At 47.5% G+C, this 16,661-nt stretch overlaps 1 protein-coding gene across 1 annotated transcript in view; it reads left to right on the forward strand.

Moving 5' to 3' along the window:
- IGF1R (insulin like growth factor 1 receptor) overlaps positions 1–16,661 on the forward strand; it is a 289,584-nt gene that overhangs the window by 44,096 nt on the left and 228,827 nt on the right. The window contains exon 2 of the mRNA XM_035727932.1: positions 10,409–10,954. Within this exon, the coding sequence (XP_035583825.1) occupies positions 10,409–10,954 (546 nt within the window). The remainder of the gene's footprint in view (positions 1–10,408; positions 10,955–16,661) is intronic.

Raw genomic sequence — 16,661 nt, forward strand, 5'->3', positions numbered from 1 at the left:
CAGTGAAGCAGCTGACCTCAGGCCAAGTGAGTGGCAGGTGGTACCCTCCCCTCTGACAAAGCCCCCAAATCAGCTAAAAGGCCTCAACAATTCAAGAGACTCACCTTTGACACCACATCCATGAAGAAGTGCAGCCAGCTGCAGAGGGAGCAGATGAGTGGGATTTGTACACGGATAATCAGCTTGTTTAGATAACGGGGCTAATTGAAAGAGTACAGGTCACTCGAGGTAACTGGAACATTGTAAAATATTTTTGAAATGAGGATGTGAACTGGAATGATGTAACACGTTCTATAAAAGCCTGTGAGACAGGATGGGGGCCACAGGGCTGACTTTTATTTGGAAGGTTAGCCTGGTTCTGAGCAGAAAACCCAAAGTCAAGAGAGAGGGGACAAGAAGGCAGGAGGAGCCCGTATTTTCCAGGTCAGGCTGCAGTTCCTGTGCTTGCCTCCTCCTGGCTCCGTAGCTCCCCCTCCCCCAGCCTCTGGGGCTCCACAGCGCCATCCGCTGGCTGCACAGATTCCCCATTTGGAGGTTCAGTGTGCTGTCTGGCCTGCACTTGTGTGCCTGGTGGTGTTGAGGAGATTGTCCCCCTGGGGGTGCCTGGCAGCGAAGCCTGATGCAGACTCCCACAGGGCCCATGGGGGGCTGCGTGGCTGATAGTGTGTGTGGGGGGGTATAACCAAGGGAGTCTAGTCCTTGTGTGCCTCTTCATCAAAAAGGCAACCAGCTAGGGGCGCCTGGGTGGCTCAGTCAGTTAAGGATCTGCCTTCCGCTCAGGTCATGATCCCAGGGTTCTGGGATCGAGCCCTCTGTCAGGCTGTCTGCTCAGTGGGGAGTCTGCTTCTCCCTCTTCCAACACCCCTACCGCACCCCCCCCCCAAGTAAATAAATAAAATATTTTTTAAAAGAAGGCAATCAGCTACTGGGACTGGCAATAGTTACAAAGGATTCAGGGCTCTTATAAAGGTGCTTTTAAAAATACAGGGACTTAGAATATTGGACTTTTGATATTTTAAGATCAGAAAGGCGTTTGGAATCATCACCACAGCAGGCAAAGCTATTTTCATGAAGACCCAGGAAAATAGGTGTTTTTCCTCCGTTGGAGCAAATACAGCTTCATTCTGCACCAGTCTGTGTGGTTCCAGATGCTTTATGTGATGGGGACACTGGGGCTTATGTTCCTTCCAATCTTTGAAGTATTTCCCAGTGAAGTTTCCATTTCTTCATTGGAGAGGCAGGATGTAAACATCTCAGCCCACTTTGTGAATTCTTTGCCACATTGTAGCGCACTCTGCTAATGCTCAGAGCCTTCAGGGCTGCATCTTATGTGTGAATGGGTTTTTAGATTATGTTTATATGTGTGATAGAGATGGCTCTTCTGTGGGGCAGTGGAGAACAATTTGCACATTGAAAAATACACTTAATTTTTAATTTCTGTTCCGAAAGTCACCTGTATGACGCAATCCCTTACATTCTTATGACTGTCTGTAGCTGTCCAACATGTCATGTGGTGGGGACTGCTTGCCGGGTGTGTGAAATATCAATGTACATATACAATGTAAACACATTCTCATTGACGCATGAAGATAAAAAGGCTTAACATGAATTGTGTGTGTTTAGACTTACACAGAAAGTTCTACTGTAACAAACTCTGGAGTATCCATGGTGTTTGTTATCACAACACTGTCTCCCTCCCCCCCCATTTCTGATTTTTTGGTTCTTTGCAGTCTGGGAAGGAGTGGGCGGGGAGAAAGCTATGCCGCCCCTTCCCTGCACACCCGGAGGGTGTGCTGAGGCAACATGGGCTAGGGGCTGTGGATTCGGCAGTTGTAGGTGGACAGCGAGGTGCCAGGGCCACTTCATCTCCACCCCATTCTCCTCCTGCTTTGCTGTGTTTCACACAGTTTCTGTAGGCTGCTTGGGGGATTTTCTGGTAGAGTGAAGATCAAATTAAGAAATACAGGTACACAGCTTTCATGGGCGCCATACTGCAAATTGGAGTGGGTGGGGAGGGCAGTGACGGGGGGGGGGGGGGCGTTAAAGGATTACTTTCTAGGGCAGTGGTTCTCGCAGGGTGGTGCCCAGACCAGCAGGATCCGCATCACTCGGCACTTATTAGAAGTGCAAATTCTTGGGTCCCTGCGTGTCTGTGTGTTAACAAGCCCTCCAGGTGGTTCTGATGAACGCTCAGGATTTTTGAAGGCTGTCCTACCTGCAAAACCAAGTTGACATCGTAAGGGCTCCTCTCAGTCTGCTTCCCAGCTTCTGCCCAGTTGTTGCTCTTGTTTCTCTCCCTGTCTCACAGGCCATCCTCCTGAGGGTTCCCAGAACTGCCACCTCCACGCGTGTGCCCCTCCCTCTGCCTGGCACCCTGCCCCCCTGCCTTTCCTGACAAGACCCTGCTCATTCTTCAGATCATCCTCAGGGATCCCCACCTCTGAGAGGGCTTCCTCACCTCCCCAGAGATGGGGAGTCACGGGCCCCCATCTTTGTGGTCCCGCAGCCCTGCTCATTGACCTGTTAAAACTTGTACCTCATTTAATTTGCCCCTGGCTGGAGAGGTAGTTGCTCTGTCTGCTTGTCCAAAACTCAGTTACACATGAGTCCCCTCCAAACCTCTTAAACCAGTGTGGCTCTCACGGAGTCCAGAGTTTTTATAGTACTAACTTACTGGTTCCAAAGAATTCATTTTAAGGGACGTAAAGAACTTGTAGAGAGGGCCAATGCCGGGAGGTGGGGGGAAGGTTTTGTTATATTGGACTTTACCACCAAGAACCAGAGGTGACAACTGGTCGACTATCGTTTACTCATTCTGCCTCTAGACCTCTAGTAAAACGATGCTAATGATGCTTCCCTATGTGTTTTATTTCCATCTATAAGCTAAGACTGTCCCATATTTTAAAGAAGAGTTGATCAGAGTTAAAAACATTTTAATTAGGTAACTACCTCTGATCATCTTTAATGGAATTAGTGTCAGAAGGCTAATCAACAAATTTGTTCATTTCCCCCTTTGTTGTATGTTGTTAATATTTAGTTTGGGGCAACGAAATGGATGAATGTTTTTTATGAATGTTTATGTAGTAACATTGCTTAAAGCTCAGTGCTGGCCACAGGAACACAAAAGCACTTCTCTGATCTTTGGGACAGCTTCCTTGGGGTACGTGTGAACAGCCCATTTTGCAGGCTTAGGAAGGGTATGTGACCTCTTGAGGGCAGGAGCCCATAAATAGCACTTAGGACTCGGGCCCAAGTCATCCCATTTTTCTTTTTCTAGGACACAAGACTGTGTTTAGCGTAGAGCATATACTAAAGCTGTTACTGAATTCCTTCTATAGCTTGTCCACATCCTTAGATGCGCAGCTTTTTTGGGGGGTGGTTTTCTCAGACAATTGCTTGTTACTAACCCTTCTCATATTAGCAGATCTTAGGGATTTATTTCCCAAATATGTATAGTTTGTTTATGCCATTCACTTAAGTCCCTAGAGCAGAAATTCTGCCTTTTGATGTTTTAAAAATATGTAGGAATTTATTGGGAGCACTGCTCTTTCAACTGAAAGACTTTATTTAAAAATCTTATTTTGGGGGGCACCTGGGTGGCTCAGTGGTTAAGCGTCTGCTTTCGGCTCAGGTCATGATCCCAGGGTCTTGGGATCGTGCCCCACGTTGGGCTCCCTGCTCAGTGGGGAGCCTCCTTCTCCCTTTCCCACTCCCCCTGCTTGTGTTCCCTCTCTCACTGTCTCTTTCTGTCAAATAAATAAATAAAATCTTTAAAAAAAAAATCTATTTTGGGGGAAGTGATTTTTTTTTATCATGTTATGTTAATCAGCATACATTATATCATTAGTTTTTGATGTAGTGTTCCATGATTCATTGTTTGTGCATAATACCCAGTGCTCCATTCAGTACGTGCCCTCTTTAATACTCATCATTAGGCTAACCCATCCCTCCACCCCGCTCCCCTCTAGAACTCTCTGTTTCTCAGAGTCCATAGTCTCTCATGGTTCGTCTCCCCCTCCGATTCCCCCCCTTCATTCTTCCCTTCCTGCTATCTTCTTCTTCTTCTTTTTTTTAATATATAATGTATTATTTGTTTCAGAGGTACAGATCTGTGATTCAACAGTCTTACACAATTCACAGCACTCACCATAGCACATACCCTCCCCAATGTCTATCACCCAGGCACCCCATCCCTCCCATCCCCCACCATTCCAGCAGCCCTCTATTTCCTGAGATTAAGAATTCCTCATATCAGTGAGGTCATATGATACATGTCTTTCTCTGATTGACTTATTTCGCTCAGCATGACACCTTCCAGTTCCATCCGCGTCGTTGCAAATGGCAAGATCTCATTCCTTTTGACGGCTGCATAATATTCCATTGTGTATATATACCACATCTTCTTTATCCATTCATCTGTCGATGGACATCTTGGCTCTTTCCACAGTTTGGCTATTGTGGACATTGCTGCTATAAACATTGGGGTGCACGTACCCCTTCGGATCCCTACATTTGTATCTTTGGGGTAAATACCTAGTAGTGCAGTTGCTGGGTCATAGGGTAGCTCTATTCTCAACTTTTTGAGGAACCTCCATCCTGTTTTCCAGAGTGGTTGCACCAGCTTGCATTCCCACCAACAGTGTAGGAGCGTTCTCCTTTCTGGGGGAAGTGATTTCTACCTCCCAGGCCCTCACCAGCCTGCCTGCCTCCAACGGGGCTGGGCTTGGGTACCAGGCCACCCTGCCCCTCCCATCCTCACCCCTTCCCGGGCCCTCTGCTCTCACACTGGCGGTCCTCCACCTGTTTCGGTTCTGCTGTTGCGGTTCACTGGTTTTGGGTCTGCTGCCCAGACCCGCTGTCCCTACCTTCCACTGCATCCTTTCCCTCTGCTTCCTGTTGACCTTCATTTCCATAAGCTTCGGTGATTCTTTCAGGGCCAGCCTGAGATCTCACATTCCAGCGCCTTTCTTAAAGTCGAGTTTTTTGGGTATCTGCTGCTTTGAAAAGGGAAAAACAGTGTTTTGCAATTTCCTTTTAATCATCAGTGAATAGTAGCAAGGGTGTGTCTCTCTCTCATGCGCTGTGTGGACTCTTTACTCCCTCAATGCTTGTATTACTTCACGGCACCGATGAAGCATGTTGTATTCTCTTTCCTGTTTGTGGCTTGTGCCTTTTGAACACTATGTTATCATTCCTGGTCCAGCTGGGTTTTCCTTTTTCTGTTCCTATCACAAAATACCCCAAAGGCCGACGGTATCCCTAACAGAATCCAAAACAGCTGGTGGCTGGGTCCTGCCTCGCACTTTGTGGCTTGGGCTTGTCTTCTCTTCAGGAATAAGTGGTTAGTTTCTTCCAACTTTTTTTTCTTTTCTTCTCTAAATGGGGGGAAAATGTCCAGTGTGGAGGCAGTTCTTTCACTTGAAGAATCCATCCACTCCAGCTCTGTGCCTTTTTAACTGAGTGGTCTGCGCAGGGCGGGGAGCAGGAGACAGAGGGAAGCCGATTCTTTCCTAGTGTCTGTTTTGATTACAGTATAAAAGTTTGGCAAACTTTGGTTATGAGTCTTCATGCTCTTTCATTGGGTACTGAATTTTCTGGTCTGTGGGAAAGGATAGCGATCAATTGTTGCCTAACACCTTACAATATGATCAAACACACATTGGATGCAATAAGAGATTGCATCCAAATAATCCTCTATAAAAAACTTCTGTTTATCATTTAAGAGCAAACTAATATACTTAATTTATGATGACACAGAAGGAATATAAAACTTTGGGCGTAGGAAAACATGAATAGTACAAAAGCAAAAGAGACTTCCACAATGAGTCACTGACCTGAAGCTATCATTGGGTGATATTTCTTGGTTTTGAGAGTACTCTGGTGGCAAATATCTGATTGATGCTTTGTTCTCTCCATTCCACCTTAGGCTCACCTTGGCCCCGGTCAGGCAGCACGTCTTTACGGAAGTTGCTGTATGCCCGGATGTTTGGCATGGGAGACAGGCAGAAAACAAACAATACAGAGCCTCTGATTTCAGTGATCACTCAACTCATATATCCCTTCAGGTCCTGACACTTTTCACACACGAAAAGTGCTATGAACATGGTAAAATAGGGAAATGGGAGGGGACAGTTGAGGGGAACTCTCAAAGCTCTGATGAGATGACATGAGAATGCAGAGCCATGGGATGAGAAGGGGGGGGCATCCATGTGACTGGGGAAGCCACCCCAGACAGCAGGGGAATGAGGAGAGAAGGCGCTTGGGGGCCACAGTGTGAGAAGCAAGAACATTCTAGCAGCTGAGGTAGAAGTCAACAGGGACGAGCCCTTTTGGAGTGGTGCTGGGTCAGGGATGGACTGGGGGACAGAAACTGGACCATAGGGAAGGTGTTGCTGTAGACGAGGCTAGAGATGAGAGTGGCTCAGATCAGGGTTCGAGCAGTAGAGATTGTGGTGCAATCCATTCATTCTACATGTGAATTAATGGTGTGCGCACCAGGCACCAAGTACTGCTTCAGGCCCTGGGGGCATGGGCATCATTGTGGGGGAGATTGACAATAATTCTCCCTCCTCCTGGAGCCGACACTGCAGGGGGAGAGACCAGAGGGAGAGAGCCCGGGCTCAGAAGAGGGCCAGAGGAGGGCAGACATGCACTGGGAGGGAAGTGAACGGGCCGGTCGAGGATCAGTGACCTGAAGAAGTGGGGCGTCAGCTCCCCCAGGGGAGCTTCCCACAGGCTTGGAAGCTGGTGGCAAGAGGACTTTTTTTTCAGCTTTTCTGAGATATTATTAACACTAATGTATATAAGTTTAAGGTGTACAATGTGATGATTAGATACACGTATGCTTTGCAAAATGATTACCATGATAAAGTTCGTTAACACCTCCATCCGCTTACATCGGTATAATTTGTGTGTGTGGAGATAATACTTAAGATCTACTACTCTAACAACTTCCAAGAATACCGTATTGTCAATTCTAGTCACCACGCTGTGCCTTAGATCCCTAGATCTTATTTATCTTTGAGCTAAGAGTTTGTACCCTTTGACCAACACCTCCCCATTTCCCCCACCTTCCAGCCCCTTACAACTACCATTCTAACTCATCTTTCTCTGCATTTGGCTTTTTTCGATTCTACGTGTAAGTGAGAACATAAAGCGTGTGTCTCTCTTGTCTGACTCTGCGGTTAGCACAAGGCCCAAGAGGACTGGGTATGTGCAGTGTAAGGGGAGACGAGAATCAGGAATGACCCTTAGATTTTTGACCCGTGCAATTCGGAGAATGGGAGGGCCACCGACCAAGCTATGAGAGTGCAGGAGGCGGATTTTGTGGGGGGAAGAGAGTGAATTATAGACACCTAAATGGAGATGTTGAGTACGCAGATGGATGTGCAACTCTAGAGCTGCCAATGACATGCATTTGACAATCATCCAGGGTGTGGGTGGCACTTGTCCACATGAGAGGACCGAGAGGGGGAGGCTGAGGCCAGAGGTCAGCACTTAGAGGTCAGGTAGGAGAAGAGGGGAAGTGGGTGTGTGGAATCAGGCCTCGAGAAGGAGGCAATGTCAAGTGGCTGAAAGGTCAAGTCACATGAGGACAGGGACCGGTCATTGGCTTTGATAATGTTATCAGGGGCTTTGCAAAGAGTGGTTCGGTATCATGATTGGGGCAGAAGCTTCGTTGGAGTGGTTTGGAGGTAACCAGTTGGTGAGGATGCTAAGAGCTGGGACTATCCAGAAACCATGTGTCAAGTTTTACCGTGAAGGATGGCTTGACTTCTCCAAATCTGCTTCCTCACCTTCAAAGTGGCGATGATATTACGTAGTGTGAGGTACTATTGAAAGCATCACATGAGGTGAAACAAAATGAAACAAAGCTCCCTTCACAGCCTTTGTCCGGCATGGAACGTTCTCAGAGCTTCTTAGAGTGCTGGTTTCTCCCCTTCTCTTCTCTATTGTAGAGGCTTAATTTTCTTATCAGTAAAAGAAGGGAATTGGACCAAATGAGGTTTCAGGTTCTAGGTTCTCAAGCCTTGCCCGCTCCTCAGCTCTTGGGTCCCCCGGACCCCATCCCCTGCCTGCCATTCTCTGTCCATTTCTTGTCAATGGCTCTAAGCCCTGCTGGACCTCTCTCCCCTTTTCCCTCACCTGCTCCACTTTGATTCTGTCTTATATTGTCTTATATACCAGAATATTCCTCCAAAAAAGGCCTCCCTTGGACTTCTCTCGCACTCAAGAGTCTTGAGAAGGGGGCTCATTCCTTAGATGAAAGTTTCCATCCCCACCTGTTACCTTTTATGACTTGGACTCTACCAAACTCATTTCCTCTGCTCTTCTCTACATCCCCGGCCATCAGTGTTGCTGTCCCTCGAGTATATCTTGTTCTCCCTTTTCTCTGGCCTCTGGAATGTTAATACCCAGTTTTATTTTTTTAATGATTTTTATTTATTTATTTGAGAGAGAGCACGAGAGGGGGGAGGGTTGGAAGGAGAAGCAGACTTCCTGCTGAGCAGGGAGCCCATTGTGGGGCATGATCCCAGGACCCAGGGATCATGACCTGAGCTGAAGGCAGACGCTTGACCAACTGAGCCACCCAGGGGCCCCTTAATACCCAAGTTTTAAATCCCACCCATCTTACAGGAGCCAGGGCATGCGTAGAGCTTTCCTGGGCGCTGCAATAGAAAGGACCTTCTCTCTGCAGGAAGCTCCAAGGCTACCCCTGTCTGTCCTGCTTAGTTCCATTCACATCTAGAGTGGATTTTCAGTGTGCACACCACTGACCACCTTCTGCTTCATACGGCAATTGTTTGTCATGGGTCTTAGCTCCTGGCCTTCACCACGAGTCTCTTCAGAGGGCAGACATGGCGTCTTTGCATGTCTTACAGCATCATACATGTTGCGTGCTCCAGAAATTAATGAATTACATCAATCAGAAAACTTGACTCTGAGAAGTTTTAATGGAAGGCTTGAGATTATTAAATCGTAAGAAAGGATATTAACCAAGGTTTGTGTCTGTGTACATGTCTAGTATTTTAAAAAATAAAATTTCCAGTATTGAGCCTGTTGTATCAAAAGCTCTTCAAATCTGCAGATGCCTTGGTCCAGCAATTCTACTTCTAGAGATTTATCCCAAGAAAATAGTCTTGGATATTTGCCGAGAATGTTCACTGGAGTGGTGTTTATGATGTGAAAAACTAAATATCCGACGATAGGGGATTAGTTTAAAACAATAAAAGAACTAGGGGCACCTGGGTGGTTCAGTTGGTGAGCGTCTGACTCTTGGTTTTGGCTCAGGTCATGATCTCTGGGTCATGGAATCAAGGCCCGCGTTGGACTCTGCACTAAGTGCGGAGTCAGCTGGAGATGATCTCCCTCCCCTTCTCCCTCTGCTCCTCCTCCTGCTCATGCTCGCTCTCTCTCTCTTCAAATAAAAAAAAAATTAAAAAAAAATAAGAGAACTCATGGTGCATATTTGTACCCTAGAATTACGATCTCCTTAAAGTGATAACATAGAAGGACATTTATTGACTTGGTAAAATATTTATATGAAGTGCAGGAAGATATTCTTGTCTGACTTCCTTTACCTTAATTAAATTATTTCTAGAGAAAGGATCAGTGGTATAGACACTGTTAATAGTGATTATCTTTGGATGCTGAGATATTGATGATTTTTACTGTCTTTTTTTTGCTGTCTTTTACCAAACCTTTCTATAGGAAGCTTGTTTTCTTAAAATATTTTATTGAAGTTGAGATGGCATACCTCTTTTATTCTTAGAAATCATGCATTCTTGTCTTTCTGTTAAATTAGGCTTTGTATCTATATTCATACAGTTTTGGGGAAGAACACAAGGCCACGTGGCCCGTATCAGATGGTAGCAAGAAATGTGAGAACTTGCTTCTTTGGGTCCCTACTTTGTAAGTCACAGTGACTGTTCTCCAGTGTAGACGTTATTGCTTGGTGTCCTTGAGGCTGAATGCAGTACTAAGTTGTTGTTTCTTGGTTGCTGAGCTGTTTGTTCAGACTTGGGTACTGGGGCTGTGCAGGAGGCATGGGGAGTTTGCAGCCTGGCAGCTAGGGAGCCTTGACTGTGTAACCTTGACTCTCGTCTGTGCTCCTGTGTGACCCTGGGCTCTAAGCTGTGGTTTATACATAAGTAGGATGGGGATGACATCTCCCATGGTCACTGAGTGTGTTGCACGATGTCTGGCCCAGTGCAGACACTTCGTGAATGGCGGCTGACAGCCTATATACCTAACGTTAGTCTGCAGCAAAGAACAGAGTCTTCTTTCCTTCATCATAATACTATAGGTGACCTGAAAACTGGCCATATTGTGGGTTGGGAGATAGTTCTAAAAACGATTTCCTTGTAACTCAGACATGTCCCGCCCTCGCCCTCTTGTCTCCCCTCAGTCTGCGGGCCGGGCATCGACATCCGCAACGACTATCAGCAGCTGAAGCGTCTGGAGAACTGCACGGTGATCGAGGGCTACCTCCACATCCTGCTCATCTCCAAGGCAGAGGACTACCGCAGCTACCGCTTCCCCAAGCTCACGGTCATCACCGAGTACCTGCTGCTGTTCCGCGTGGCCGGCCTTGAGAGCCTTGGGGACCTCTTCCCGAACCTCACGGTCATCCGCGGCTGGAAGCTCTTCTACAACTACGCCCTGGTCATCTTTGAGATGACCAATCTCAAGGATATTGGGCTTTACAATCTGAGGAACATTACTCGGGGGGCCATCAGGATTGAGAAGAATGCCGACCTCTGTTACCTCTCCACGGTGGACTGGTCCCTGATCCTGGATGCCGTGTCCAATAACTACATCGTGGGCAACAAACCCCCAAAGGAATGTGGGGACCTGTGTCCGGGGACAATGGAGGAGAAGCCCTTGTGTGAGAAGACAACCATCAACAACGAGTACAACTATCGTTGCTGGACTACAAACCGTTGCCAGAAAAGTAAGAATGACGCTGTTGGGGCTTCCTTCTGCTGCTCTTTCCCCTCCTGTCTCCCTCGCCCCGCCCCTCCTCTTCTGAACGCGTGGCTTCTGCTGGGGGTTCTGCTGGGAGGGTGCGGTTGTGTTGCACTGAGGACAAGGCCACCCGTGGGGTTCAGGTGGGGGTCTTGGTTGCCTTCCTTTTGCATCTGGGGAACTCAGGGAATGCAGGACTGAGGCGTGGCTGCCATCAAGAGCATCCACATCGTGTCCTAGAAATAATCCACCACCCCTCTGGGCCAGGAGCTTGCTGCCCTTGAGCTTTGGGTTCTGATGAGAAAGGTGACCTGGTGTGCTTTGGAGGTGCCTCAGCCCCAGCAGTCAGGGGCTGCTTATGTATCGACTCATTCATCCTTTGTGGGAAAAGATGTTTTTTTTGGTATGGTGGGACTTCCTTAGTATGAATCTACTTGGAATATGGTTGAATTAAAGGAAAGTCAAAAATCGATTCACATCCTGTGAAAGTGGGGACTTTGCACCCCATCCTTGGTCTCCAGGGATGGTTATGATCCTTAGGTGTGCCGGTTTATGATGGAGCACCTCGCCAAGGTGGGAGACACCTGGACCAGTTTCCAGGAATCCCCAAATCAGGTTGTACTTGCAAGTAGCTGTGTAGTGGGTGCACTTTTACACCTGGGCTTCCATTTCCTTTTTTTTCTACCTTTTTCCTCCAAAGAGTTGTTCAGATCTCCTGAAATCGCCTAGTGAAAGAATTTTGAAGTGTGTTCACTGCTCTCCAGGGCCCGGGGTGATATTTTGAAGCTGCTTATTTATCAGCAACAGGCTTATTTTTCTCTTGAGTATAACCAAACTCTTGAATTATTGTGATCAATTACCTGGAGACCCGGTTGTTTGGTATTAAAAGGCAAGTCTGGGCCTTTGCTGTGTTGCTTTCAGCAACATTTAGGTATGTTGGCCAGGAAGGTTCTTCTCCCTGGTTTAGAAGTCAGTGTGGTAGCTATAAATAGCTATTATTTAATGGTTGGCCCAGTTAAAGACCCAAGGAGCTCATGTATTCTAGCTAGTCATGAAGAGCCAAGGAATCCCAAATTGGTAGGCTTGCCTAAACCATGAAGTGTATGAAATAAATCAAAGGCCAGACCCCACAGGTAGCTGTTCTTTCTGTCCAGCCAGGGTGGAAGCCAGGAAAAGGATGGTTTCTTTGACCCAGCACACACTTTTATGCTATCCTTCCACAGGCGTGTCTGTGAACATTTGATTAATAAGGGAAGGGGTCTCGTTGGCTGTAACCAGGACATTGGATGGCCAAGAATGCCCTCAGGCCTCTCGAAGAGTCCCGGTGGGGTTGGAGGAAGGTGCTGTACTAAAAGTCCCATTTGTGATTGATTAAAACTGTACCCGGTCATTAGGTTACCCACTGGTTTTGAGAAAACAACAAAAATACCTTTTTTAAGTAGTCTTGACATTTTAAAATTTTATTTTAAAAGAAAACGGCGTCATTGGGGAGGCATCGTGTGTAGTGGGAAGGAAGATGTTGGATGCGGTATTAAGTGGCCTGGGTGACCGTGGACCAGCCAGTCTTTCTGGGCCAGAGTTGGGCATCTTTAGAATGTTTCTTAGGGCAGTCCCATATCATTCCTTAGTGGCAACCAGACGTGTGCACAAAACAGCTTTGGAAACTCATAAGCTCTATACAAAAGGGAGGTGTTATTTAAAATGTCATTAGGTGGCCACTTGTTCAGTGATTCAGATGATATTTACTTTGGCCTTCCTGTGGATTTTTGGCTGTTTCTGACCAGCTGGTTGTTGAAGAAGCCGGGAGCAGGGGAGAGGCCTGGGTTCTGGGTCCAGGTCTGGTAGCTGCGACCAGGAATGAGCAAGTAATATACATTGCCTGGCCCTCCATTTCTTCATCTGGGAGAGATCCTGCCTTTCTCAGAGGGCTCTTGGAGTATTAAAAAAAAAAAAAAAAAGAAAGAAAAGAAAAACACCAGAAGAAACAATGGGGTTAGAAACTGGGCCTTGGTGTTGGTACGGCTGATGCGGACAGGCCTGTTGGCTGGACACCTGCTTCCCCAAGGCCACACCATGCACCCTTCTCCCCTGCCAGTTGTCTCAGCCCTGCTGACATTTTTCTGAGATTTTACAAGGCAGTATTTATTGAAAATTACGAACAGCATTCAAGGAAACTGTCTTCCCTTCATCTCAGCAGAGTTTCAGGAAAACTCCAGCATGGGCAGGTTTCTTAGAGATTTTCCCATTGAATTGGAACTCTCCCTTTACATCGAGTCCCTTTAGACCCAACCTGGGTGGTGTGGCAGCCACTAGCCACATGTGGCTTATTGCATGCTTGAACTGTGGTCTGGTGCAAATTGAGATTCGCTTTAAGTGTAAAATACACTGGATTTCAAAGAAGTAGTAGGAGGGGAGAAGAAGTAATGTATCTCCTTAATAGTTCGTGTATTGACTCTGTTGAAATGATAATTATTTGGGCCTACTAGGTTAAGTAAACTATGTTATTAAATTAATTTCACCTGTTTTTTTTTTTTTTAAGATTTTATTTATTTGACAGAGCACAAGTAGGCAGAGTGGCAGGCAGAGGGAGAGGGAGACACAGGCTCCCCACTGAGCAAGGAGCCCAATGTAGGACTTGATCCCAGGACCCTGGGATCATGACCTGAGCGGAAGGCAGCCGCTTAACCGACTGAGCCACCCAGGTGTCCCTCACCCGTTTCTTTTTACTTTTTCATGCGGCTTCTAGAGCATTTAAATTACAGGTGGGGCTCCCATTGTCTTTAGAGTACTCTCCCTATGGCCACGCATTCTCCTCCCCATTATGTCTCTCGCTGAGCGCTGCAGTACTGTGATATTCCTACCCCTCTCCAGCAGGATGCTGACAAACTGTTCAGGGAGCCAGGTGAAGGGCATTGAGTCTGGACAGAATGTCCACCTGGAAGTCAACATGAGCATTAAGGTGGCCATTTAAAATGATGAAGTGTGGAAGAATCCCATTCAGTTGTTCTTCACAGGGCTGCCTACGGAAGGAGGGAGAGCATCTGGAGAGCTACGTCAAATCAAGGATGTGTGTGAAATTTTTGACATAACGGAGAAACACTCAATTATGGAGTGCCGCTATGCAGTTTTTACTTGATGCTCTCCCTTAAACTCCTTCTTTTCTATCATGACTGTGTGGTGGCAGGCAGCTTCATAGACAGCCCCATTAAGGAAATGATGACTTTATGGGTTCCCTGCACACTTCTGTAATTCTCTGTTGTCTTATGACTTGGAGGGATGGTTTTGTTTATTTATTTGAATTAGAGAGCATAAGCAGGGCGGAGGGGCAGAGGGAGAGGAGAAGCAGATTCCCTCCTGAGCAAGGAACCCAATTTGGGGCTTGTTCCCAGGACCCTGGAATCATGACCCGAGCCGAAGGCAGACGCTTCACTGACTGAGCCACCCAGGCGCCCCTGGAGGGGTGGTTTTATTGAGGCTTGAATTAACTTCTAAAAAGTGACTGACCCTTAAAAAAGTTGTGTACAGCATTTTCCTTGCAGTAAAAATGTAACCGGTGTCCCTGACATTCGGCGCTGGTGAGCCCTTCTCCCCTGCCCATGGCTGGCACTTCTCTCCCTGTCCCTACAGCTGTTTCTTTGCTGGCTTCTTTTCCTTGGTTGAGTCTTTGATACCTGGCGGTCTCCAGACTTCCATCCTAGGCCCCCTTTCACTGTTCTTGTTTCCCCAGGATGTCCTGTCTTGTGCTTCCGCATCCTTCTGTCTGCACCTGGTCTGCAAATATCATCTCCAGCCTAGACCTCTTTGTGAGCCCCAGACCCACAAATCCATTCCCGTGCACACAATTGTGTGTATCTCAGTGTCTGCCGGGCTTCTCTGTCTCCTCACTTGTACCTGTTGTTTTTCTTGTGTTCCCCCCGACCCTGCCCCTGCAGGGTTAGCATTCCTGTGTAGTGGGTGCACTTTTACACCTGGGCTTCCATTTCTGAGACTTGGGGGTCCTCTGGATGCTTCTGCCTCCAATTGAACGACAAGCCCTTTCCATCCCAAATGCTTCTCAAGTCTGCTATCCCCTGCTGTCCTTTCAGTGACACGGCCTCTCTCCAGCCTCCCCACACCTGTGCCTGGGCCCAATGAGCTCCCTAACTTACACTCTGACCGATAGCCGCCCCCCCAAATCCTGTAGTAGGAGCCCGTGAGCTCTCATGAAACTGGGCCATGCCCCCGACAAGCTACCTCCCTGCCTTCTGCCTGCAGTACCCTTGGCCCGTGATGGTGCTTCTGTGCTGCGCAGCTGACCGCCCCCACTGGCAGACTCTGTGCCCGTTGGCGGAGGACTTTGGGACTCCGCAGACTCCGCAAACGGTGGGCCGTTTCTCGCCGCAGAGAAACCTGGCAGCGGCCCTTTCTGCACGGCCGAGTAAATTCTGGGCGTGCCCTCCGAGTCTTGGAGAGCATGGCTATCACCCCAGGGGCAAGTGCGGCACCTGCTTTGTGAAAGATTTATGGTCAGGAAGATCTCTTTTCCCCCCGTGAGCAGAGATCAGTGTGTAATGACAGCCCTTGGCAAGCCAAAAGATTCAAGGCTTGTGAAATGCGGATGTTTCTTGTGTAATCTTCCCAGTCGGTCCTTGCTACCCAGGAGCGCTGTCACCAAAACTGTCTCCAGCTCTTCACCGGCAGGGAGGGTCAGCCATGGCCGGTAGTGGCTCCTTTCTCTCCTGCCCTTGTCAGAATGATTCAAGGCCAAAGATGGTAGAGAAATATGGGGATCATTTTAAAAGTTGAGCCGTGGCCGGTAGCACTGTTCGTTACTTTTTTCAGCAGTTACATGCTGAAGGCCGACCTGTACAGGGAGTGAACGGGGGTGGATCCTCTGGCAGGACTTGTGGTTCTCTTCTTGCCCAGTGAATTGCCTAAGTGGTGTCTGGGGTTCGCTTGCCATTGGGGCTTTCTGGTACTTGGTTGCAGATCTAGAGATATCCCCCCTCAACCAAAAAAAAAAAAAAAAAATCTAAAACTTACTGCTAAACTTAGTGTCTCCAAGTACTTCTTAACCCAACAGCTTGGGATCTACTCAAATCACTTTACTGCCCGTGGGAAGGCCTGGTCTTTGCCAGGAAATGCGTGAAGGTGGCAAGCCTGGCTGTGTTGGAAACAGGCTTTGCTGGTGGTACAGCCTCATTTCAATTAAAAGGGCATTGACTGGGAACAGCGGTCCCGGAGTCTGTTGCATTTCCCACTGCCTTCCAAATGAGAAACCAGGAAAAGAGCAGATTGAAGCCTTTGCGTGAGGAGGCAGTAAGTGGCTCCCTTTATTGACAAAAGGAAAACATTTCGCGGCCACCTCACTGATGAGATTGGGGACTTCAGGTGAAGGCATGTAGCATAAAAAAAGACAATTCTACCTTTTTTTTTTTTTTTAATCCCCCTCACAGATTCTCCTGTTACTGTTTATCAGATCTTTCTCACAGTGGAATGGTTCCCCTTCTTCATTTTCTTAGATATTTCTTCCTCATTTTCTTAGAGATTGGTACATCAGGCCTGCCAGGGACAGGTGGGGGGCTTGTTTAAGTGTTTGTAAATCACCTGCTGGATTGGGGTGAGGTGAGGGGCACAGTGTCTCTGAGACCTCATGCATGCGATATGCATTATTTCTTTTTAATTCCTCCCCCCGCCTTCAAGTTTTAAGCTTC

Source organism: Zalophus californianus, chromosome 6, assembly GCF_009762305.2.
Source record: "Zalophus californianus isolate mZalCal1 chromosome 6, mZalCal1.pri.v2, whole genome shotgun sequence".
In the NCBI taxonomy this organism is placed as follows: Eukaryota; Metazoa; Chordata; class Mammalia; order Carnivora; family Otariidae; genus Zalophus; species Zalophus californianus.